At 40.8% G+C, this 27,212-nt stretch overlaps 1 protein-coding gene across 1 annotated transcript in view; it reads left to right on the forward strand.

Annotated features, from left to right (window-relative positions):
* Window positions 1-4,158: 4,158 nt before the first annotated feature.
* CDH13 (cadherin 13) overlaps window positions 4,159-27,212 on the forward strand; it is a 498,153-nt gene continuing 475,099 nt past the window's right edge. Inside the window, 1 exon segment of the mRNA XM_075715390.1 lies at window positions 4,159-4,302. Within this exon segment, the coding sequence (XP_075571505.1) occupies window positions 4,159-4,302 (144 nt within the window).

The raw sequence follows: 27,212 nt of genomic DNA on the forward strand, positions 1-27,212 counted from the left end.
GCGAAATTAAACTTCCCTTGTTCTTCTGATAGATTCAAGGCAGCTAATCCTCAGCTTTTACAAAACAGAGTCAGGGCAAATCTTCCAAAGGTCAAAAGGCATTTCTGGCAGCATGCAGTCACTCCCTCATCTGCTAATGGGTCTACCTCTGACAACACCTTATGCATTGCAGGCAATTAATACTGTTCATATTAGCCACAGCTCAGCATTGGCCTCTACTGCCAGAGTATGTCATGGAGAGAGAGTGAGCTGAGGTGTCAACTTGCCCAAGATTTTAAAAGTGAAAATGATGGCATCTTGCATCTAAAGACTGCAGAGCATGTTACATCCACCAGTTAATGTAGGCTTGGACCTAGAAAAGGTCTCAGCAGGAGCTTTCTTTGCTCACAACCCAAAACCCCCATCAGTCATTGCCTAAACTTACTATGCATTTCACATCCGCAAGGAGCAGTTAAGAGAAGCACAGCCCTAAAAGGGAAGGCCTGAACCCTGGAGCCTCTCCTCTGACCATGCCCTAAACCTCAGGCTGTTATTTCCTGTTGTCACTCCATAGTCCCACAACTTCATGTTTCATTTGTGCAGCAAAATTGCTTCAAGGGGAGGATTAGAGAGCAACCATCCTCCATCACCTGGAGCCTTCCCTCCCAGCCTGCTCCTCAGAGACATTTTACATTGTTTGAACCTCCTCCTGTCACCTAAGGCTGAAAAGAACTGAGGAACCAACTCTTAATTACTAATTAATAACATACCAGCTTTTCATTAATAATCTAATTAGCAGAGAAGACTCTGCTCCTGACCCCAGAAGATACAGCCCCGCTGGGAGCCCACCTGCAAGGGGCCAAACCCTTGTCCTGGGCCTGATTTGCAGCAGCTGCCCACTTCCCGCTGCTGGAGGCCCCAGTTAAACCCAGTTAACCCCGCCTCAGCATCTAGGGCTGCTGGACGCTGGATTTTCCCTCACGTGAGGGGTGCCAAAAAGGCCATTTCCCAAAGGCTGCCAGGCCCTGCGTGGGTGAGCGCTGGGGATGGACGTTGCTGCCTCACACCCGTGTGCCACGCTGGGCCTGGGCCCAGCGGCAGCCTGTGAGGGCTTAAACCCTGGGAGCTGTTAATTGCCACTGCAGGAGGGGTTAATTACCCCTCCAGCGGCCAAGTAGGAGCAGTTGTGAGCTGATGGACAAGGCAAGAGGGCCAGGCTGTGTGGGACTGGAGGCGAAAGGTTAGTGAGTTAGGGGTTGTTTTTTTTCTTTTTAAACAGTGCTCTTTTTCATCATTATTAGAGGGTAGTTGCTGTTTCTGGAGGCAAAGGGCTGTGGTTGCCTTTGGCTGTGAAGGGCTGGAGGCCCGGGCAGGGCCCCTCAGGGAGGGAAGCTCTGCCCGGGGTCTTGCTGCGATGTCGGGCCCCTCTGTGGCGAGGAGGCAGGCCATGGCGGCAGGCCCGGCCCTGCTCCGTGTGCCTGTGGGAGCACAGGGAAGACCTCAAAATCCTTGTTCCCCTCTGTGCCCCCTGTGTGGGGTGGCCCCACAGCAATGCTGTGTCTTGTGCAGACATGAACTGCTCATGTTGGCTCAAATCTCATATTACTGCAAGCATTATTTTGGAGTGAATCATCTACCCCATGACTTGATTTTTTTTTTTTTTTTTTTTTTTTTTTTTGGTAATTTGTTCTCTCTTTTTTTTTTTTTTTTTTCCTTTTTCTTTCCCACATGAGTCCCTTTCCTGTGAAACAGGATGCAGATATCCCTTTGTTTCTTTCAGCCGCCGCCTACTTCTGGTTGATCTGGTAACTTGCTCAGCTGTTTGGCCCCTGTTTGTGGGGTTTAAGAGCCTGTCTGAATCCCAGTGCTCCCATCCAAAGGCTGTGTGTGCTGTGGTACAGCTGGTGCTGCTGTCTGCAGGCTATGCCCTAAGAAAACCCCACAGCCTTGTTTATAAACTGCTGAGGTGCTTCTCTTGAGGTTGGGACTTACATTTGGTGGAAAGCTGGGACCCTGAAGGAGCAATGGGAGATGGTCACTCATTTTTAATCATAAAGAGTTTTGAGGGTTTTTTTTGTTTGTTTTTTTTTATTCTGCTAAGCTGGCTTTCTGCCTGAGAAAAAGGATGAAAAAGAAAGCAACCTACCTGCTTTTTTATGTGTAAGTGGTGAACCTCTTGCAGTTATATAGAGCATTATAATTGCTGCTGGTACTTCCTGCTGGGTTTGATTTGAATTCTGATCCATCTTGAGTATTAATTTATACTCACAAAGGTACTGGAGCAGAGTTGCTGCTGTATGTGAGGGCTTAGACTCGGAAGGACAGTGTTTTCTCTCAGTTTTGGTCCAGCGTGTAAGTAAAGGAAGATGCGAGCCATGGGCAGTAGACTACCAGCGGTTGGGGAAGCTATCAAACAACATTATTGACTGCGGGAAGCTCCTGCTGATGCTGAGGAACTCAGTGGCTGCCAGCTCTTTTGAATGCATACCCCTTCCCATCCACCTACCTGCCTTCCCCTGCCCATGTCTCTGCTCATCTCCACCGGTGCAGCAGCCTCCTGTGGTGGGGCAGAGCAGAAAGCGGTGGCAGCTGGCTCTGCTGGATAAGCAAGCAAGGGAAAAGCATCAGTCACGAGAGCTGAGAAGACTTTTTACCCTACTGACAATGGGGGAAGGGTGCTGCTAAATAACCCTGGTGACTGCAAGAAGACAAGTCAGAAAAGGGCTGGACTGTTGTGATAATGGGGAGGTGGGAAGAGAGGTGGAGCTGGAAATGCAGATAGGGGAATTCGTTCATAATCTTTGGTCCATCTGCCTGGTATTACTTGCTGGGTTGCAACATAACCAATCCAGAAAGCAGGTTCTTGAAACATCAGGTCCCCTCTTCCAAACAGGAAAAGTTTTTGTAATTGAAGGGCATGCACCTCTGAAACTTTGTCCTAGATTCAAGTTCATTGAATCAAAAGCCAGTTCTGCCATTACCTGAGCAGTTAATAAAATCTATTGCCTTATGATGGATTTTTTTCTGCGGGCTAGAATTGATCTGTCTTCGTTGTGATTTGTGAGATTGAGGGGAAAATACAAAATATAATCTGTATTTCTGCTGCACTGAAAAAATTCACTGTGTTCTTCTTCTAAGGCTTGAAACTAACTAAAACTGCAGTGGTCATTTTTTTGATTTATTGAAAATAAAGCATACCTTATTAACATTTTAATAAAGAGAATCTCTTTGCAGCGGTACTCAGATTTGCTCTTATTTCTCCCTGTGCAATTCCATTCTCTAAAAGGGAAAACACTATTGAGATCTGCAAGACATGATTTGTTAGACTGAAACTAAACACACAAATACACCAAAGCAAAATGCTTTCTAAAGGTGCTGTGTTTGTGAGAGGTGCTTGCCCAATATGTGTGATGCAAAATGGGGATGCTTTGTGAAGAAATCATCCTTGTAAAGCCATTGGTTCTGGTCATCAGACTCTATCCAATGCTTTAGTGATGATGCTGCTGATCTATTTGGGAAGTTGGCTGGCTCTCAAGGCAGAGTCTCTTCTCAAAGGCTGTTTCACAGTGAAAATATGCTCAGTGCAGCCGAGTGCATGAATGAAAAAGCCTCTGGTACCTTCTAGTCTGGCAAAATGCAGCACAAAACTCAACTTACTCTGTCCTTTCTGCTGTCCCAGGTAAGAAATGTGTGGGTTTTTCTCCTTGTTTTCTTTCATCTTCCTTCTCTTGTGCATTTGGATTTGAAAGTATTTGTAATTCAGGTCTGATTTCTGAGTAATTATACATTGCTTGAATTACTGTTGAAAGATGCAAGATCTCTGCTATAAGCCAGTTGCTAGGAATGTAGAATCTGATAGTTCCTTGATTTACAATTACAACAAATTTGCTGTGTGATATATAGCATTTTTTGTTTCCCTTCAGGAAGGGTAGTGGGGGGAATCTTTCAAGTGTCTCGGTAGCAGCTGCAGCAGCAGTATTTTCTGTCATATCAAATGCTGCAACTTTGATTTGCCTCTTTCCTCTGTGGCTTTTGCCGGGTAGTAAGCTTATAGCCTGTTACAGGCAGCTCACATTATTTATTGCTTTTTTTAAAAAAAAAAAAAAAAGGAGGGGGAATATGGAGGAAAAATAAAATCAGACCTTGCAAAAGGTTCCCTTCCCCGTACTCTCTTGATAGATGTGTAATACTCTGTTAGTGACTTGCTATGTAGCTGTTCTCTTACTAAACGTAATAGATCCCCCTCTGCCAGAAAGCAGAGGAAAAAACACCCAGCCTTAAAAACACGGAGCTGCTAAAGCCCTGCTGCTGCTGTCTGTCAAAGCAAAGGGACTTGCTGGGCTTTGACTTCTCAATACCTTCTGCTTGCTCTCTTTTCCTCTCGCTGCTCTTACGGGGCTCACTTTTTGAAAGCTCTGGGGAGGTTTGAAAATCCTTTGTTGTCCAGCTTAAATGTATCCTTCCTTCTTTTGTCTTAGGAGCTCTGTAAACTCTCGCATTTCGTGGCAGTGGCACTGGCATTCTGTGCACTGAGTAGAGATAAAAGTTAATTCCTTTTTGACTTCCGATCGAGTGGTTTTGTTAACCCTTAGGGGGGTGGTAGGTTTTAGCGCGTCAAACTAGTACTCGGGACACTGAGTCTGTGCACTCGTGTTTGTGTATTGCAATCTCCAGCAGGCATTTAGCCTGCTTTTTCAGCATAGGATGATAAGGAGAAAAATGGTGAGGGATCACTGTTGGGGGAGCTTTATTGCCGAGAAGAGATATATCAAGAGTGTGTAAGTAGCAAGTTGTAGGGTGACCTGAATCCATATATGCTGTGGATCAAGGCTAGGATATTTGGGTCCTGGCTTGCCCTGATAATAAGTAAAAGCATTAATGTGGGTGGCTGAAGTTATGGGACAGTAGGAGACTTGGTGACTGGGGACTCGTGAGCAAGCACATAGGCATTTGGGTGGGTTCAGGATAATAATCCTGCTTCAGGGACCATAACAAATGAAAGCAGCTGCTTTGGGACGTAGGTATGGTGTCTGAATGCACCTGTGAAGGATGAGTTTGCGGAGCCAGAGCAGCATGTGCTGGGGCTATACGCAGAGTTTCTTGCAGGGCCTCCCGAACAGCTCGGGCTGAGGCTCTGTGGACGGTGGAGCAGGGCTGGCCAGCGGGCAGCTCGCCAGCTCTGCTGAGGGCTGGCTGCAGCGAGTGGGCAAGCTGCTGCTCCTGGGGAGGGCTGGGCGGCTCTCGGTGGGCTGGGGCTGCCCAAAGGGCTGCTGGGGAGGAGAAGCTGTCAAACGGGGCCAAGATCCAGGCTGGGCAGGCAGCCCGGCTGGCAAAGCTGCCAGTGGGAGGCAATGCTCAGGGAGCAGAGGGGCTGTGGGGAGAGGGCACAGGCAGTGTAAAGGTAACGTGGGGATATACTGAGCTGGTGTTCCCTCACGTTGGGCTTGAGACCTGCTGTCCAGACTGCAGTTTTCTTGGCTTTCTCTGTGTTTTTAGTCCTTTTTTGGCCATCTTCTTTAGCTCACTACTGAATTAATCAGCTTGACTTTAGATTTTCTTCAGCGGTCCTTTATAGGAAAAGCATATGATATAGCACGTATATGATAGAGGCCTATTAAACCACGCAGCTGACACTTTTTTTTTTTAACATCAGTAACTGTTTAAAATCTGACAAGGTGCATAACACCTGATTCTGAAAACAACTGTGCACTTATTAATAACTTTCAACAATACTTCAGAGTTTCTTCTCTTGCTGGGCTGAGTTTGCGTATAGTGCAGGGCAGAGCTTGTGGTGCTCTAGCATTGCTTTGTATTTAAGTGCTTAAACTGCACCCCACCTTCTTTTTTTACCATATGTAGCTTTATCTTGCAATGTCTCTACCTGGTGATTTAATACATCTCCAAGTTTACTTTATAGATCATGTCTAAGAGTTAATGAATTAGGGAATGAATTAGACTATAATAAGGAAGTGTACATAAATCTGTCTTCAGGTATAAGGGTGTTGAGTATTGGCAGGTTAAAGTATGAACTGAAGGTGATAGCATGCTAGGGAAGGAAAAGGGCATTACTGAAATGCTGTTTGGCTTTTCTCTTTGACACACCACATGCACAACTTTCATATGACAGGAAAAGTAAACAGAAGAATGTGAGAAACAACATATTGAACAAATGCAGCCATCTGGCTGTGTAGTGGTTGTAACACATTTTGAGATTTTTTTTCATAAGTTTTCTTTTTTCTCCCTTAGCAGTAGCAAAAATGCCTCATATAATACAATGCTAGTGGAACCTGCAAAGCTCAATTTTGATAAAATGATTTCTAAGCAATAGCAATCTAGTAATGCAATACTTTCTGTGGAATTAGCAGATAGGAATAACTTCATTTCAAAGTAATGATAGCAAAGTTTACAGTGTTTGAGAGAAAAAAAAGTTTGAGAGAATTCTTATATTCATAAGGACATGAACTGAAAGCAGGTTTATTTTTAATTAAAAGATCATTTCTAAAACTAGTAACTTTGGGTTTGTGTTTTCATGGTCTGCATCCAATTCAACTGCATTTGGTAAATATGAAAAAAACCATTGCCTTTTGAGGCATTAATAGGATGAGGATGGGGAATTGCTTTTTCAGCCCATTAAGAATGTTTGTAAAAGTTGTGGTAAACTGGTGGGCGATAAATGAATTTTTTTCTTTTGCAAATATTTAGTCTACACTCCTACCAACTCTTTGTCCTGTTTTCACCAAGAGGAAAACTGAACATTATATGGAATAGCTGAGGAAGATATGTTTCAAGTAATTCTTTCATTCAGGATCACCTTTAAAACTACAAAGCATATCTATACTATACAGCTTTATTGATCTGAAGCTGGCAATAAAAACTAAGTGTACTCTGGTAGCTTGTGTAGGTCACTATAAAGTGTACAGTAAATACATATAAATTTTTTAAATCTATCAGAGTGTTTTTTACATTTTTCCCAAAGGATATTTTCTAAGGGCTATATAGAAAATATTTGTTTTAAACCAAAACTTGTTCACAGGCTTGCTTTCGTATGTTATGCATTTCATGCAGACAGATGAATCAACATTAAATTTGTAAGTAAAGCTTGCAAGATGAGGAAAAAATTTTTTTTTATAGCTTTAACAATAACTGTCGTGCTCCACTGGGTTGCAACTAAGTCAATTTGAAAAAAGTAGAGATTTCACAAGCTTGTCATTACAGTAAAGAGAGAAAATTCATCCTAAAACTCTTTCTCCAAATGCATAGCCCACACTGCATTCTTAAGCTTTTATTTTTTCAGATTTCTCCAGAAGAGGGCTCCATGCACAGCTTGAAAGTCAGCACCTATGTATTAAAAGAAATTTATCAGCTTCAGGAAAAAAGAAAAATCTTGCTCACACAAAGTCTGTTGATATAACATTAAAGATTCTGTTCAAATTCTGACCCAGTATTTCCATGTTGTATCTTGTTGCTGTAGGTCTTGTTTAAGACTGCTTATTATTTGAGAATTCTAGAGAAAAAAGTCCTATATCTCTTGTGCTATATCTGAGTTGTAAAAATGCTTTAAAAATGTTAGAGAAACTCTTTTGTCAATTATTATGTATAATTATTTGTACTGACGAGCATTTTGTGAGCAGGCTGACACCTACTCTTGACAGTTTCAGGCCATCATTTTTGATTATGTAGTCAAAAAGATCTTTCACTTACATATCTCATTCAAAAGATGGTGTCTCCCAAAACACAGAGCCATTCCAGCAGTCATGCTGTGCTATTTGTCAAATGTTGCCTTGGAGGGAAAGTTGGCCCCTGGTGAATTAGTATGACTTTAGGCAACAGCTCTAACCTTTTAAAGATATACTTACACAGGACCTGACCAGACTCCTTACTGCTAAGCAAGGGGGGATTTGTTACAATAGATGAGTGGAAACTGGTCATGAAACTGCTGCTAGAGTTATGGCATTACAATTAAACCCACTCTGAAAGATAGAGCCTCAAGTGGTACACAACAATTTAAGATGTAGCTCAGGTGATGTGTTGGGACCTGGTTTCAGTTTCTGATTATCAAAAATAGAAAAAGGTTATTCTAGCACATGTAATATCTTTGTGCCATGATCCATTGGGAGTTACTGACTTCATTTGTAGTGACTTGTCAGCCAGGAAACAAGTATTTCTAAAAGGTATCTCAATAGACCAGTGCAACAGGAACTATTAGAGTTATGTAGGTAGCAACAGTGGTGCCTATTCAAGAAGACATGAAGCTCTGCCTTTTATTTTCTTCCTGCTCATTGTTAGATAAGTAGGCTCTTCCCATTCTATTAACATGTAAGGGCAGGCTAGGAAACAGAGCTGTTACTGTTACACTCTTCAGGCATCGCTGCTGGAGTCAAATCTCTTCTCTTCAGCTGCTGGGTTGTACCCATGTGCTGGGTGTCAGGATTTTGGCCTCAGGTTTCAGAGTTCCTGTGCCAGCATAAGCCTTTCAGGAGGAGGGGGACTTCATGTGGGACTTGAGGCAGAAATGTGAGGTTAATAGGTTTTTTTAATTATTTCATGGAAATAACTTCATTCCATTTGTGACAGGTACAAGCACTGAATTCATTTTTTTGTGTATCACTAGTATTCTAACCAGCAAAGCTTCATCTTTGCAGGCAAAAAGACAAATCTACCATGTCCACTGGGGAGGAGAGACAGAATGAGAGGGATTTATCATCCTTAGGAGACTAAGTGGGCTATAGCTCTTCCCAGTTAACTCTGGATGATATTAGTGGGTTCTTGATCATGGCCATATGGTTGCACTGTGCCCTGCCCTAATCACCAGATGGATGGGACCAGCCCAGATGGGAGACTGTGGTTTTTCTGTCACTTCATGTGTCCTGCAGCTAGCACTGTTAGTGTATACAAATCAGTGGGCTATTAAATGCCAAAAAGGAGTGAAAAATAATACTTGCTTTATTAACCACTGTTTAATTATCCAAACATCTTATAAACTTGCCCACTGCTTTTTTTTTAGTGTTGCGGTGTAGGTTGTATTCTCTGTCAAATGGAATAATCTAGTTCCTTGAAAGCCTTACTGTTTTGTATGAAGGGAACTCATTCCACTACTAACTTATGCAATATTCTACTGGTTTGCACCATTCATTTTATTGGCTGAAGTAAAAAGGAGGAATTTAACATTTGGTTTGATGGTGCTGGTTAAAACAGTTCTAAGAACAGACTAAAATAAATATGAGCTATTAAGAGTGGGGTGAATCTTTTCAGCACACAGCAGTTTATCAGTATCTCTAACCACTTGGAAAAGCTGATTAAGGTGTTTAAATAACTTCTGATATCTATGAATGGCCATGTATGGATGTCTAATTTGGTATATTTATGGGCCTTGTTTTTAGGGAGCTGAACGTCCACCTTCAAGCTTTTGAAGTATCTCAAAATTGGGCACCCATATGCAGCTCTCTGGAACGAATAAGTTTTTATTGCCTAAGGTTCCTCAGACTGCATTTGATAAAGGTTTACTCCCAAAACTATAATTTTTAAAGAAACCCTAATAATAGCTATCTTTCTTAGTCTAAACTCTTTTGTTCTTTTGCTGTGAACAACTAATGTTTAATTCATTATTGGTAATGGCAATGTATATATTTCTAAAAGCTAATATTTAATTCCCAAGGACTTTGCAGTCTGGTATGTAATGAAGAGCAAATAATTCTTCTGTGTATGAAGGCTATGTTAATAGGAGTACAGACAGAAAGTGAGCTTCTAAAAGTTTAAGAAGTTTTTGGCAAATGAGTAATCATGGCAGATGGACCTTGTGGTATGTGTGTGTAACAAGGACTCAAAATGCTGAAAACCATGGGTTCTAGGCCATTAAGCTGTCATAGCACTGTTAATATGGCTGTATGCAAAGAAATAGGGATACATACAACTTGAATTTAGGATATAGGAGATGCTTACTTTCGAATATCTATACCTGTAAGCTTTTCTCAGCTATTACTACTTGTGTGCTGAAGACTACTGTTGAAGGTTACCCCCTTTTCCTCCCCTGAGCTATGTTGTGTGTGCTCCTTATCTACTCCAGGGCAAAGTTGGCAAGCTAGGCTGGAAACACAGCTGGGGGAGTGCTGATTCTGCACAGTGATGGCTATCTGCCACATGGATGGTAACACATCTGTGGCAGAGGTAGAAGGAGGATGAATAACTTCTCATATTGCTTCAAATCAATCCATAAAACTGTAGCACATTGAGTTTTGTTTGAATTGCTATGGAGCAAAAAAGCATGTTACAACATACTTATCACGCTGATAATCGGCTCATCTACTTTATAGACACTTAATCTATTTCTTTTCATTGTCTTGGCGTATCTTGGTATTGCAAGAAGGGTTTCTGTGCAAACTGTCTTTAAAGAAGAGTCTCAGAGTCAAACATAGGGGATTTTGAACCCATAAGAGTGAAAAAAAAGCTGGCGGCTGTCCATGGAGTCACTGTATAAAGGCAGAAATTCCAAGCTGCTGTAAATTCATCTGGATCCACTAGGGAGCTATCCCAGCATGCATGAATTAGGAGTGTGATCCACAGCTGGTATAGACAGCGTACAAGGATGGAGGCAGGAGGGAAATCATGTAAAGTTGCCCCTTCCCCAGCCTATAATAGTTTTCTTGATGTGATGGTCTTTGAAGTGTGTCTGTTACATTTTTAACTTTGAGCCAACTGTTAACTGCTTGGGAACAGAGAGAACCTTGGGAACAGTGTTCCCAAGATCTTGCATTTTCCCATAGATAAACTTGCTGGCTTTGAGTTCCCCTACTGCCAAATAAGGTGTATTTATACATTTCTCCAGAGACAGGCCTCTATTTTCCCTGAGGAACCACGTTGTATCAGACAACAAACAGCTATATCAAAATGTAAGAGCTGAACATAGCACGTCTCTATAGTTGACAAAGCAGGAAATCCAGAGCATCTGGTACTTTGCTTTCTAAGTGAAAGGAGATGGAATTAGCCATTGCAATCGGATGGGCATTTCCCTCCCCATTAAACCCATTGTTTCAGAGCTCTGCCAGAGGAAGGTGAGCAACTCCGACTGCAGGAATGGCTATCTCAGCTGCAGGCTTGAGCTGTTCAGTATAGTTAGATAACTGGCCAATCTAAAAGGTGTTCAGTTTGACCTTCTGCCAAGATAAGATAACTGGTCTTGCAAGTGCCAGGAAGTCGTAAGTGCTGGGAAGTCATGGATATTATCTACCATTTTTATTCAGGTGAAATGCAAAATGAAAAACCTGTGGGTAAAGATAAATGAGAATTAAATTAAAATAGGACGATACATAAAAATCAGTTTTGATTTCTGGGCATTTGTATTCGCCTGCTACCTGAAGGTTGTATTGTGTGTCAGGCTAAGTGGTTTTATTCTTTTCCAAAATGCCTTTTGTTTTCATAATTCATGATCTAATTGAACTAACTGGACTCTGAACTCTATAAATCTTGATTTATGAATATCAATAATCCTATTAATTTACTAATATACAGCTCTGACCTGAACACAAAAGTAGTTAGGCCCGTATTTGATCACCTTTCTTTAATATGTGGCAATATCACTGCAAGAGACATTATTCAGCGGGACAAAGATGTAAGGATGGTCATTAAAGCCTAGCAGTAATGGGAAGTACACCTTTTTGCACCCTCTTGCACTACTGTTCAGAAATAGATAAGGATCTGACATTTGCTTATATTTTTGGAATCATTATTTTCTTCTAATGCTTTAATTAAAAGATCTCATTTAAAATGATAAAGAAGAATACAATCTCTAGTTTTAAATGTCATCAATAGTTTTCCCTAATCGTTGGATCTATGCAGTTATCGGTGCAGAAATGTGGCGTTCTGTGCAGTGAGGATATTGATCATTGCAATCTGACAAAACAGCAGCTCTTTAGATGATAATTTTGGATACAATGTGTTACTGGGAAATAAGGTAAGGATGCTGGGAATAAATCATAAAACTTTTGTTTCTTGTGGAAATGACTTCTGGTCTTGCACATCTCTCAACTGGTGTTTTCTGAGTTTGCAATAGCAAAACACTGTTGCTCACACTAATACGGGAGCAGGTCTCCAGTGGACATGGATTGATCGCATTGCCCTGCTTTGGGTTATCTCAGTGAAGGATGGTTAGTATCAATGCCATGTGCATTTCTACTGTGTACATACTGGGAGGCTTACATGGCTTCTATTACTATTATATCTGAGCACCCTGCAAATGGTAATGAATTTATCCTTGCTTCCCTAAAATAAATGCTGAGTTACGACAGGAACATCATTCTGAAATGGAAGACAGCCTCCAACATCTGCCCGTTTCAATGACTCTAGTTCTATTATCTTAGTTGAGTAATGATGTAGGCTGCTGGCACTTTTGCTGCTGGTGTTGATTCAGTAGTGACAGATTATTGTACTATAGAAAGATTAATTCTGATTGGACAGAGCCCAGAATAAATTCAGTCTTTAAGCCAATCAGAAGCTGGTGTATATAGTAGTATTTTAATAATGCCGCTCAACTTTCAAAAAAATAATTAGTTATGATTTGCCCAAGAACTGCCTATCTCTATACAGCTAGTATTTTGCATATAGAGGAAACTAAGAAGGGAAAATGTTTAATCATAACTGCACAGAGTTCGGCATAAGGAAAATGGAGTGTACTTGCTTATAACTGGTGTTTATGTGATGGCTGCTGGAAAAATGATCAGCTTGAGCAGAGGAGGAGGGGGCTGGCGATGCTATATATACTCACAGCATTTGAGACCAAAACAGTTTGGGGCAGAAGACAGGGGCAGATACTATACGACCAACTATGCTTCCAGTGCTTGGGTAGGGGAGAAGTGCTGGATATTTCCACTGCAATGTGAGATGTAGTCTCAATGGCAGAATATTTTTCCCCCGCTGTCTGTTCATTGATAAAGGTTCCCATCTTCCTTCCTTTCCTCAGGTTGGAGGAGGCAGAGCTACCAAAAGCTTGGGCTCCTCTGGCAGGGGGGGAGCTGCCTGGTCATGGCTGTTCCACTCCTATGTCTAGGTGCTGGAAGTGTGATGTTGCTGTCCTAAACTGTCATTATTAGTGAGATGCACCTAAATGTTTGAATTCCTGGGGAGACGATGACATACGGATGGACTGTTTGTTACAAGCCCGAAACATGAGAATCTGTAGACTTGTATGGACTATTGAAAGCTAATCTCTGACTTTGTGGAACAGCTGCCTCTTTCTGTATGGTTATGTCTGTCTGAAATGAAGATTCAATCTTCTTACACTTGCTTCCCAACAATACAATTTTCAAAGCTTTTTTCCTTCATGAGTCAAAGGCACACAAGTTCCAAGCTGTGGATGGGAACTAAGCATTGATTATGGCTGGCTGAAGGAGTTTGGCTAAAATAGAAACAGACTTGGTTCTCTGCCATGACTCATGTTGAACCTGAACAAAATCATTTTTCCAACTTGTTCTTGACTTCTGATTTCTGTATGCTCTGTGTTTGTGGAGTCTAGCTGGGATACGAAGGAAGAAAAAGCAATCATGCACAGCATGAGTGGTTCTTCCTGCCTTACCTCCAGGCTGACTGGAAGCATCAGCATTCCTGTAATTTCCTTGTTCAAATTACTTTTTCTTTGTTCCACTTCACCTGCTCAAAAAAAATTTAGATAATCTGAGTGCTTTTAGTTTTTCTACTCAAATTTTCTTCCAGAACTTCTAGTTTGGGGGAAAAGATGGCTACTTTTTACTACTGTGTTTTAACCTCTTTAGATGGGCTTCAACAGGCTCTTTTGGAAAGTCCATCCCTGTTTTTGGTGCTTATAGAAGTTTTTCTTTTGGTGATAGATGAGACAATGATGGGGATTTTCCTGCAGCATGAGGAAAACCAGGCACACCTAAGGAGTCATTTAGCATTTTACATAGGTCCTCGTTATTTTCACTGGGTAATCTGCAGATTGCCTAGAGTTAGTGCAGTGTTAAGCTGTAACTTTCAGCTAACGTGGTAGGCAACTATAAGCATTGTACTGTTAGTACTTGTGTATCTGGCCCAAATCTTGTGCATTTCTTGGTATGTTCATATTACCCTACTCCTTTCCCCCTCGGTCCCCTAAGGCAGTCTAATTCTATCTGCACATGTGGAAAAGGCAATTTAGTTTGGCTGCCCCATTAGTGGTTTTAAGCTGGTGATCTCTTAGAGCCAGAAGTGCTGGGATAGTTCTTCAGTAATAAACATGCTGACATAGCTGCTGAATTTCTTGTCCCTTTCCTTGGCTGACTGAGGAATACAAGAAAGAAGATCAAACCTTAACTCACAAAAATGGAAGGGAAGACAACACCAAGGGAAAAAGAAAAACAAAATGGTATTCAATGTCCAGTAACTTTTTGCAGCTGTTAGGATTTGGAAAGCAGCCTTTTATATTTGTGATACAGTTAACAGACATATACAGGAATGGGAATGCAGCATCTAGTCTGATTCTGCTTGATTTCCACATCTTCATTTACATGCAATCTTCACTGACACCCATATCCAGAACTCTTGCTCCTATCTGGATCTGAAGTTGTTGGAAACAGCAGTACTTTACCCTGTTTTATGCATATTCCTGTGTGTATCAGCATGCTGGTTTACAAGAGGCAGGAAACTTAATCCTGTGTAAAACTGTGTATCTGTTGCCAGCATTCATTAGCTGCTCAGCCACAGAACTCTTCTCTCTTCTACATTTTATGTTTTGGTGGGATTTTTTTATTATCATTTGTTGTATGTCTTAACGGACAATATTTATCTCTGGGCGCTGCTTTGACATTGTTGTGTTCATGATCATTAAATCCATTTTACTGATGCTTTGGGAAACTTGCTACCACACAGATGAAATAAAACTTAGGAGATACCTTCCCCTAATTGACTAGTTGGCTGGGGAGGGAATGGGAAAGGAGAGAACAGAGAACAAACTGGGTATAAGGTGTGAGGCCAAACTGGCCTTCTTTGCAGGACAGCACATTGCGGTTTCTTTTGAAACTGTTTGCATGTCACTTCTTTAACTGTCTGAAACAGTTTTATGTAGATTGAAGAAGTTGCTTCCCACACATCCTCTGTGTAACACAAGCATACTTTTTAAATGCATACTGGTGGAAGTGAGTATGTCCCACAGAAAATGGAAAGGTAGGAAAGGGCCAGAGAACCTGGGAGGGGAAGTACAACTCTGTTATGGCTTTCCAGCAGTAAACATGAAGCAAGCCAGATACCAGGAAAAGCTAGGCAATGTCTTGCTGAAATGAGTATTATGGGCCAGCTGTTATGAGAGATAAATGGTCCAAAGTTTTGTCAGATATTATGTGATTTCCCTCCCCCTACCACTTTTGCTAACACATAATTTCACAGACTTATCCCCTTTCTCTTATTTTCTGATGTCTCTTAGAGGCCAGCTGAAGAGCAAAGATTAAAGGGAAGAGAACATGACTTCAGGCGTATTTGCAAACTAGCTGTTAGTTTTCTTCAGGTTCTTCCGGGCTTAAAATGGAAACAACCCTCCCCTGACAACTGAGCATACAATTCATGTACAATGGATCTACTTCTGACACTATTTCTGGGGTGTTTGCACGACTCATGATTCATCTGGCAGTGCTTGAGTTTAAGCACTGATAAAGAGAACACAGCAGAGTGCAAATACATTTGACCTTTCAAAACACTGAAAAGAAAACAAAAATAGAAAAATAGTTACTTTGCAGTTTTTCCTTGTACATGTGTAATGACTGCAAGCAAACTAGCATTCTCATTTCTGCCTTGGGAGCCTGGGTAGCATAGAGGCTTCTAGGCCTGAGATCTACTGTTTTATACGTGCTGTTCCCAGGACAGTGTGTGTGGGTTGGCCTGACATTGGAGTAGAGGTTCAAGTCAACTTTGATTTCTCTACTTCAGGGATTGCCCTGTAGTTCAGGTCTGCTGCATCCCAAAATCTTTACTGTTTGATAAGCTATGCTTGTATAATTGGCATGCTGGTCTTGGTTCACTTCCTGATGGGCAGCAGTCTGTATTTCAAGTGTAAAGTATCACTGCAACTGTCACTTTAAATCAGTAGTACCAATACAGAAGTAAGGCTCAGGTACTCATGGAAAGTTTCTGCTGAAATCGTCAGCTACCTACAGCCTTAGTTTGGATGCAGTCACCTTTTAATACTGCTGTGAGCAGCGTTAAAAAATGAGTAATTCCACGGGTGCTCTATGGTGTAAATAGCCCTATACAGTTAGTGCAGCAGCAGGCTCACTGCAGGGTTCAGCCCTGCCCCGAGTTAACCTCTCCTGGAAGTGCTGGGGTTTTTAAATAGCAGTCTGGCCGAGACAGGGGCATGGCAGGCCTGTTACACTACCGCTCCCCGTGTCGTGACTGCTCCTGGGGAGTATGTGTGGTTCTCGGTATGGCCCCAAATATGATGGGAACTGAAGGTCCTCTCTCCTTTTCCTCATAAAACTGTTGTTGATTTGTGAGCACATTCCTTTGCTTTAAAAGCAGAGGAAGGACACATAGTACATCTCTCCCAGCCTGCAAGCTAGAGATGTACACGGTGTGCAGAATTTTGTGCCAAGCTCTGAGGGTAGGAGTAAGTTTTGAATGAAGTGATCAGGGTAAATTTTTCTCTTAAGCCTCTTTGGGGAAGGGAGGGAAGACTATGCAGCACCTGGGGTAGGGCTCTGATCTGGTATTGCTACAACTATTTTCGGTATCTCTAAAACTACGTTGCAGTTGGTGCACTGGAATTTGGATGGGGTTTGTGTTTGAAGCTGCTTAACTGTAAACAATAGCCCCTCCTTGACTTATTTGTGCTACCCTGCTGCCTGTCATATGCTGGCCAAGTCCAGCGCAGCAGGGAGAAACATTTTTCCCTTTTCATCTCACTTTCTTATTTCCTGGTTCACTGTGTAGTCACCTTCTGCGGCTGTGGTTACATGAATTTCATTAATAGCAAATCTTGAGCAATCCGCTTAAGTAATAATCAGTGTGTCTTTTAATTTGCCCTTCTTCCACACGTTTGTTGTGAATCGGTGAACTATCTGATCAGCTAGCTACCTTAGCACCTGTAAACAAATCTTTCTGGTTTTGTTCAGTCCTATTGGCAAGGCTTCTTGCTGAAGCAGGGCTGCTGGACTGGAAGGTGTGTAGCACTCGTGGAGCCGAACAGGAGAGGGGGATAAGAAAGTGTGACTGCAGTTTAATGGGTAGAGAGCACCCTTGAAGGAAGGGATTCCATGGTATTCTGTCTTATGTAGTAACTCTTTGCTGTAAATTACATAACTAGTCCCTGGATAAGCAGCACTAGTACCTCAAACTTGCTATCTTTTCCGGACAAGGTTTTAACTGTTCCCTTCGAAGTTATGCTCCTTTTTGCTTAGTCTCCTTCTGGCCCAAGGCATCTTATTTGTGTAACAGCCTAGCTTTGGCTGGATGGAAGTAGGGCAGGGAGCTTTCTTAAGCAAGTAGTTAGCAATAGGACGAGAGGAAATGAGCTCAAGCTGCACCAGGGGAGGTTTAGATTGGATATTAGGAAAAAGTTCTTCACGGAAGAGGTAGTCAAGCATTGGCAGAGAGGTGGTGGAGTCACCATCCCTGGAAGAGTTCAAAAAAATGGGTAGCCATGGCACTTTGGGACATGGTTTAGTGGACATGGTGGTGTTGGGTTGATGGTTGGACTGATGATCTTAGAGATCCTTTCCAATCTTAATGATCCCTAGTTTTTACTTTCATTAAAAATAATCCAGCCACCAAGCCAGGGAACATGAAATTGCTACTCTACCCTTAATTGGTGTGGTGGACTTGGTAATGTTAGGTTGATGGTTGGACTGGATTATCTTAAAGGTCTTTTCCAACCTAAACGATTATGTGATTCTAATAGGTGTGGCTTTGAGTCTCCTTAGGTTGAGGAGGGTTTTGACCTTTGGTCTTCCCCTTCCCCAGCAAACTCCTTGTGGACTTTTGATTTTTTTTTTTAAATTTTTTTTTTTTTTTTTTAAACTTCTCTCTTCAGACTGGGCTGCTTCATTAAGAACTCTAAAGCAGTGCCTTTTCCCACTAGTCACATGCATAAGGCTGACCTTTGGCTTGAACACAAAGTTTGGTGTCAACCTTGTCCCATTACCAAATATAGCGCAAATCTTACTGACAGGGTTTCCAGGCAGCCGTGACCAGGGGCATGTAGGCAGTGAATGCGTCTGAACGACAGAAGTAACTTCTGATCTCTGTACTTAGCACTGAAGCACATGCAGAACAGGTCCAGAAGAGGGTTGTTTCTTGCTCTGCCCCATGCCCAGTTTCCATTCCCAGGACACCCTTCCTTGAGCTGCGGCTTGCCTTGCTGTGCTTGGCTGGCACGCCTCGGGGTCAGAGCCCACCCTTGGCACCAAGGAATGGCTGCTGGCCCATGTAGGGATAACTGTGCTCACAGCACTTGGGAGCTTTGCTTGTCTCTTAACAGCCTCAATCCTTCCTGAGCATCTTGATTCAAGTGTCTGTTGAAGCACTGTAAACAGATTTCCTTTGGTTCTGCTGCACTACATGCTGTGTTGCAATACATTTTGTCTACTTTAAAGCTGTTAGTGATTCATTAGTTTACAGTTCCAAAAACCAATTCCAAAGGGATCACTCATCTCCCTAGAGCAGTGAAGATATTTTCAAGCTGGCTACACAGTGCTATAGCAGTGTTTTTCAGACTTGCCTGGTTCAAATCATGTGGCAGTGATACTGCCAAAGGCTGCCAATTCGATGGAGGATTGCACACAGATTCCATGGGTGGGAACTTGCAATATTATTAGACACAGCTAATAATAGTTCCTCTTGACTTCTGAAATGTCAGAATGGTCTTGTGAGTAACTGCACTTTGGAAAGCATTAACCTTTTGTTTGCCACCAAGTGTAGTCCCTGACATATTCAATGCTGCCTTCTGCTTGTAATACATAAAGGAAGTATATTGGAAACCAGGAGTCTTAACATGTCTGTCTGTGTATTGACTGGTCTCAAGACCTCAGAGTTGCAGCATCAGTCTGGGGACCCATGACTGTGTACTGTGTGTGTACAATGACTAGAAAGATGAGCTTCTGCTACCCAGAGATTCCTAAGATCTAATGAGCATGCCTCTGTCTCATTTTCCCCATCTGCAAAGGGCTTTGAAACCTAATGGTGAGACATCTCTAGTGTGCTATTTAAGACAAATAAACCAAAACAAAGTATGCTAAGGTAAAGAAGCAAGTCTGTTTTCTTTGAAAAGGGTCAGTTACTGTCTGACAGACTGTCCTGGAGTCAGGTCTGCAGAGTTTCTGGAGTTTCTCAGTATATCTCCCAGACCAATTGCTCTAGAGCTGGGTCTTCTGGCAGGTAACAGTAACTCTGCTTTGCAGAGGACTTCAAAAGTTTTCAATTGCTTTATGAACCAAGTGAAGCCAAAAGTAAAAAAATCTCTGAATGCTCTGTGGAACTAAGTTAGTACTCTTTCTTATACTAGCCATGTATTTATTTTTGCTGTCTAGTGCATCTAGCAAGGTACCAGCAGTATGTCTCCAGCTGCAGGATTTACTGTAAGATTTTTATGGACTGCTGGAGGCCAATCAGTAAGGCATTTTGATACGTTTGCTCCAGAGTGGAAGAAACTGGCAAATGAAAAAACCTACAAAACCACGTTCTTAGTCAAAAGATGCTAGCATTTAGAAGAGTGAGAAATTAAGCAATGAGCTTTTGTGTCCTTTTGGGGATATAACTGAAACCATAACTCTGAGGCAGATGAGCTGATTTTGAAGAGATGCTGGACACTTGTCTCTTCTTGTGATTTGACTAAAGTTGGGGCACTTGCCTCTTGTGAATACAGAGCTGCATGGGAATTGCACAAAACCAAGCCCTTAGTTGGAGAGCAATGCAAGTACAGGGGAAAGACAGATGACCTATATTCAGAGTGCCTCTTCTCAGTTGCCTTTTACAGCTACTTATTATAGTTAAGAATACCTGGTGGATGTATCTTCCAAGGCAGAATTGCATCACTGTGGGCCATGAATAACCTTACATAATGAAGGGACCTCACTTTTGGTATGCTACTATACCTCTAATTTTTATTTTCCCAACTTCTGTGAGAGGTTAGATGATAATAGCGCTTAAGAGCAGGGAAAACTACAGTACAAAGCAAGAAAGTAGCTTGTGCACAAAGTCCTACAGGAAGTCTTTGAGAAGCAGGATGCAGTCACAGCTCAGGAGCCCCAAATAATCCATCAGTACACATTGTCCCTGGTACTGAGAACCCAGAGCAACATGCCTTGTTGGGAGGACTCTTGGAAAGAGTCTTGCACTCTTTCTATTTATTAGAACTAAAACTTTAATTACAGTTACTAGTTTGTATCTTAATGAAAAATCCATCCCTCTATTTCTGCAGTGCATCTAACTGCCAGCATTTAATCCTTGTCTTAAAGATATGTTGCAGTCATCTTGTGACAACGAAGATGTATTTTTAGTGTGCTTGGGGAATTGCTGTTAACAGAATGACTTCACCCAAAGGGGAAGCTTGACTATTGTCGTTTTGTTCTTGTTCAGTAATCTGAAATACATCGTTGACATCAATGCTTTACTAAAAGTAAAATAAGATTAGGATCAATGGGTTTTAAGAATATTTTCCTTTTTCTCATCAGAGTTTCTTTTTTTTATTTTTTTTTCTTCAGGAGTACTCTGTCATTTTCTTTGCTTGGCAACTTAAACCTTGCTTGTGAGCATTTAAAGCAAGTTGTATGCTTAAAAATCTGCAAATAAAAGCAGAAAAGATTTCTCTTGTAATAAGTTCTCTTATTCCTCCTATATTTACTATACCTCATCCTCTCTGCCCTCTAAATCATGATAATCAGACACTGAAAACATATTTTATATGAGGATCCATGTGAGTCCTGGCAGATGGATAACAGAGTCCTCTCGGCTGCTCTTCACCGTTGCTGAATAAACCCTGTCTTGCACAGAATCACAGAAATCATTAGGCTGTCCTTCATTTCAAGTTCATCCTCCTTTGTCATCCTGATAGGCGTTAATGTGCAAAGGCATTTGGGGAATTATGAAATGAAATTGTAGGTATTCTTAGAGATGCAATGTCAAGCAACTCAGCAGCACATGTGACAATTGCTGGATCCATGTTTCTGTCATACTTTAAACTTGTGAAAGAAATAGGTTCCTGTTCTCTCTGTGTGCTGTCTGCAGTTAGCTGTGATCAAAGCGAAGAGTGGAGGTGGTCTACTAGGAATGCTTCTCTCTTTCTGCATGAAAGAACAAATTACTACAGTTTTCTCCTTCATTGGAATAACATGTTCATCTACCTACTTCTGAGCTCAGTCAACAACTCTTTTAGTGAAGTATTGGTGCAGACACAATTCTCAGACAGCTCAAACTGCCATGTAAGTCCCTCTTTCCCATTGTTTGCAGTCTTACTCTGAGATGGTCTGAGCAAGGAAATGGTGAGAAGTGTTATGTGTCCAAACTTTCCCACGTGACCAAGTTGATGGTCTCCCTTCCACCTGTAGTATCCTATGCAGCCCAGAAATACCATATAACAATCTTTAGTGTCCTTGGTGAAAGACTAGCTAGAAGCCTTACATCAAATAATTTGCAGCTGACTACTGCAAATGGATTTTTTTTTTTCTTTATAGTGTGATTCAAACTAGAGGTTAAACCTAATAGCTAAGAATTAGTTATTTGAATATTTCATCAAACCCCTGTATGTGAAACACTTGGTAAGAAACAAAGTAATATTAGCCAATATGAGTGATGCAATTTAAATATGAATTTGCATTTATGGCAGCCATATGTGTATATTAGTTCAATACTAGCACTTTTTTCTTAGACTTCTATGTTTCAGGTGGTGTGCAGGATTTGAATTGCAAGACCTTGAAAAGAAATGCTTGGTTTTTAAACTTTTTCATCATTTTGGTGTTATACTTGAGAACAATGATTGTGATCTTGTTTCTAAAAATACAAGAGGTATATCTGTTAAGTATCAGTAACAGTTAACCATTTTGTTTATTTTCTGCTTTTAGTATTTATGGTATTAACAGAAGATAAAAATCAGATTTTCTTTCTCTGAGGAGTCCTTACAATTCAATTAAGCTACCACTTTGTAAACAAAACTATGATTTGAAAGAGGGTAAACCTTCCTGAGCATTTAGGGAACATGCATATGTCTGAATGTCCTTGCTATTCTCATAACTCTAACCATTGTAAGCTGTAAGCCCATTCAAAACATTATCTAAGCACTGACAACATCCTCGGTGTTAGTACAATGCATTAAAAAAAAAAATCTTTTGTGAAATCTCTGCTCTCAAGGGCAAACCACCTAATTAGCTGACCTACCTGAAACACACACTGTTGTGTTTCTGTTTATTAAGGCACAACAAATTGCAGAATTCAGATTTGGTTTTTGGAATCTGAAAGATCTGGGGAGAGAAGCATTTCATGACTGAGAGGGGAGATGAAATGTGAAGGCATTAGGTACCGCAATTGAGAGAATGCATATACATGTTGTGTGTATATATACATATGTGAAGGTATGTATGAATATATGTAGGATCACATACACAATGTAGGTCAGGCAAAAGCAAAGGTAAGCTTTGTGGTTTTTGTCATGCTGCAATGGCTAGCTTACTCCCTAAGGTAATACTTGGTTTGTAACTCGTTATTCTCTTAACTTACATTTGTGCCTTAAGATTGAAACTTCTGAACTAAAAAAAAAAAAAACAAAAAAAAAAATTGGGCTCAACTTGGACTTCACGTTCTTCTAAATTGAGTCTGAGATATGCATATAAAATCCAGTCAGAACACAGTAGTGACTTTTGCTCTTGTTTTTTGAACCTGTGTGGTTTTTTTGAACACACTCAAACTCTCATAACTGGTATGAAAGCGAGCACTCAAGTAAGCCGTTTTGAAGAGCAAGGATTGAGTGTCTTTATATCTTCAAAGTAACCTAGTCCAGCTCTGTAGTAGACTTGGGAGTTTATGTTTGCTAAATTCTTGCAATGAAAGCAGTGACAAAGAAACAGCAACTGTGAGCCAGAAATGTGCATGGAGTGGTTTGAAAGACTGGCCTATTAGCAGTACAAATAAAGACTCGCCAGGTTTGATAGCCCTTTAAAGTGCCTGGTTGTTATCCTAAAGAGCATCGTTCCAGACCATGTGGATTCTTTCCTTCCTGTACAGTTTTAGCAGGCTGGATGTGATCATTTTTAACTACAAGTGCTCCCGGCCTAAACATACAGCCTCACCGAGGGATTTCTTATTTGGACAAGCACAACTTGTGAATTATAACCGAAAGGATTTAGGCCTGTATAAGCCATAGGAGTTGTCACTTTTTAAGATTCTGGAAATACTTGTTCCCAAGAGAATGCTGATGTGATGTTTGAAAAAATCCTGAAAGCAAAGTGTTAAAATATGTGCAGACCTTGGAGATGCATCAGATATAACTGTATGCAGAGCAACTTAAAGCAGACTGCAAAATGGTGTTTTTATTTTCCCCTGGGGTGCGATGTTATAGCAGACAATTGTGTATAAAGGGGGAAATGGGAAGTGTTTCTTTTTTTTGCCTTCTTTTAAATACAGTGACAGGTCCTAATTTAGACCTAATTTCCATTCCTGTAACATTACTTGTAATAACGTCTAAAGTCCTCAGAATTAATTTGACTGGAAAAATTCCAGAAGGACTTTCAATTTTTCTCATTAAAAACATTATAGATGTCTTAATTAGGCACTGTTATTAATGATAATATTACTCAATTTAGAACTACACACTTAAGATGTGGTTACCTCTAGCGTGATTAGTCAGAGAAGCTCTGCTACGCAAGGATGCACACTAGAATTTTGAACAGTTAAATATTTAGAGCCAGATGCTCAGCTGTGTAAATTGTGTGGCTACTGCGACCTCAGTGGAGCTAGGCTAGTATACATTAACTGAGGGTTTGATATCTAAAGTCATAAACAACCATTTCTGGCTGATCTCCCTCACTATTTCTCCTTTTCTTTTCCTTTCTGGTGTTTGCTTGGTTTTTTTCCTCTAAGTTATGTACTTATGGTAGAATAAGTTTTTATGAAGTAATAGATATATATTCTTATCTCCAGTATAAGCTGTTTAACTGCTGAAATTAAGCTGGAGCCACTCTGCACTTGTGTATCTTTTTCCCCATGTTATCCCACGGGGATTTCACTGACTTAAGTGAACTTGCTCCTGATTTAGAACAGAGTTTGAGGACTTTTTCACAGTGCCTTTGATTCTAATGGGCTCTGTTACAAGCTTCAAGTTGTGGTAACTTGCTTTACTTGGTGAGGACCTGCTGCTGCTACAAGTGAGGGTAAAAAGAGGTGGAATATTTTATTTGCTTGCCTAGACACAGATTTATGCAAACTTTTAAAGTACTCTGTGGACTAGTTAATGTGTGTATTTTCCTGTTAGAAGATTGAAAGGAGCTATTTAGATTTACTATATTTGTGCCTGGCTTCATTAGTACATAAGAATCCACGACAGTTTTCAGTTCTGTAATTACTGGCTGTCACTCCTATTTGATGTTACTTACGTTTATTGTGATTGTGGATGGGAAAGGCTGTTAGCTACATTGGCTATTGCATGCTGCTCTGTGACTTCAATTGGGGAGCTTGTACAAAATAAAGCCTATACTTTGATTATCATGATGGTATAAGACTTCATTTAACCCTCCCCCCCAAGTCCCCCCCAAATCCCGCAATAACCCGCAATAAATGTTCCAGCTTTTCAAACTATTTGGAAAGTGAGATGTCTAAATGAAATTGAATGTAGCATAGCAAATTTTTGTATGTTCTGGTACTCAATAATCCCAGTGTTTAGATTTCAAGTGTTTTCAATGTGTGAAATGTTGCCTTAGCTGTGTACAAGCTCATTTGCGTGGCAGAAAAAAAAGATCCTTACATGAACTGTGTGAAACCCAGACTCGTGTCATCTTGCAGGTAGTTTAGCCATGAAATGAAGTCATCATGCATTCAGGTTAAGATGGACAGATGTGCATGAGGCTGTTAAAGCAAAAGGCGTCTGGATATATAATTGGTATATGGGATAGTACTGAAATCTCAAAATGGTACAGACATTTGCATCTGTTCACTGATGTATATAATGACAAGTTATTTGGGGTAGTAGGGTGTGAAGCTTAAAAGGAACTTAATGGCTTTTCCTTTAATAAATCATTTGACTATAGCAGTGTCATCTTTTATTAGCTTATAATTTTGTAAAAGTTGAAATTGAGCATAATGTTGCATATAATTCTAGAACATCTGGTAGCAATATCTAGTAGCAGCTGTTTAGTACCTGAAATATAAACAAAACATGATTTTATCCATAGTTGTCACAGTTAATTTTCCTGGAAGTACTAGTTTTGGAGTAGGTGCACTAGGAAACGGGTCCGGTCCAAAGAAAGGATGGGCAGAAAACAGGATATTGATCAAAACTTGAGCAAATACAACAGAGGAGTGCATAAAATCTGGACTAGGAATAGTGGTGTGTTTATAAAAAGATGATCCCCTCCACCCTTACGGAAAGAAAAAAAATTTAAAAGAAATCCAAAAATGAATTATAGTCCTTAAATACACTGTGCTTTGGTACTGAGGTGCATCATATTAACACAATTTTAACAGATCACAAACTTTTCATATTTGTTTTTTCATTCCCTACTCTTATAGGGGAAATTATCCAGTGCTTTGACTGTGTTGATACACATATAATTGCATTACTGTCCTTTGAGCACTAGAAGGAGAGCGGGGAAAAAAACCCAAACACCCAAACCCAAAAACCCCCACAACCAAAACTGAAAGCAAAGGAAAAATGAGGTGACAGCAGTGATTTTCCCTTCTGCAGTTCACTTGCAGCTTTTACTGTCTTGTTCTAACTTGGGATTCAAAGGAAATGTGGAGGTTGCATTGTCACCTGGGCAGGAGAGCAGACAGAGAAAATGTGCCTTTGGGCTGCTGCAATTTGTGTCGCAACCTGTAAAACCACCCAGATGCCCATTCAGAAGTTTCATGTTTCAAGCTTTCGTGTTCTGTCCCAGGGTATGGGATATATTTGTTCGCTGAGGGAGAGAAGACGATGGAGCATCAGTTGTACCTGCTGAGACTCCCCTTGACATGGGGAATTTCTCCTTTTGTTGGTTTGGTGTGGTTTGTGGGTTTTTTGGGGTTTTTTTTTTTGGTGTGGTTATTGCTTGTCCAGCGTATTTCAGACACCCCTAGCGATAGGCACATGGCGTGTGGTAGAACGGAATGTCCGCAGTCAAGTAGCTGTTCATGTGGCATGTCTCTCTCAACTGTTCCTTTTACATCTTGCACTGTAAGAAGCAGAGACGGTAGCCAAATAATCTGACTTTAGTGTTACTTGTAGCAGATTCTGGTCATTCCGGAGTCGATGGTGGGATTTATACAGAAGCAGACTAAGATCTCAGAATATTGCAGATCACCAAAAAAAAATATGTGTGGCACTAACGTCTTTTCCTTCTCTTCTGATGCCCCTTTTCTGATTCTTGTGGGGTGTAAATTCTACTTAGGGCACCGATATTCTAGCAAACCATTTATCCAGTCATGTTTTAAACTGCCTGTATGGAACTGTAATATCACTGCAAGGATAGAATAATGTTGACATTTGACACATGAATAGTTTGGGTTTTTTTTCCCCACTCTGTATTTATGATAAGGATCCCTGATGAGGGCAAATGGTTAACTGTGATACTGGCTGTTTTTCCTTTTCACTTCCTAGTAAGGACACAAGAGGACTCTTTAAGAACACGAGCACAATGAAGTTTATTTCTGTCTGGGGCATTGGTTTTCTTTTGATGTTTGTTTATTTCCAGCAGTGATTAAAAGTCACCCTTCCGGCATCTAGATCGGTGCTTACCATGAGTCTGAATGTATTTGTTGCAGAACAAGTAGATCTGTGGCTGTGTAGGCACAATTTTTGATTCATTCTAGGCACATTTAACTAGAAAAATTCCTTATTATTTTCTGTTACAATGAAGTGACACTTTTAATGGATGATTCAGGTGCTTTACCTATAAGTTTATTTTAAAAACATTATGCAGTATTGATGTTCAAGTGCAAATAACTTATAATCGTAGTCTTATGCTGGAGAATGCTAAATATCAGTAATTTTGCATTATAATTCATTATGGATGACATTCTGGCATTCTGGTAATGTCAGGTTTTCACCATAAGTGTGTTACCTAAAAGATATAATGATG

Source organism: Pelecanus crispus, chromosome 8, assembly GCF_030463565.1.
Source record: "Pelecanus crispus isolate bPelCri1 chromosome 8, bPelCri1.pri, whole genome shotgun sequence".
NCBI lineage: Eukaryota > Metazoa > Chordata > Aves > Pelecaniformes > Pelecanidae > Pelecanus > Pelecanus crispus.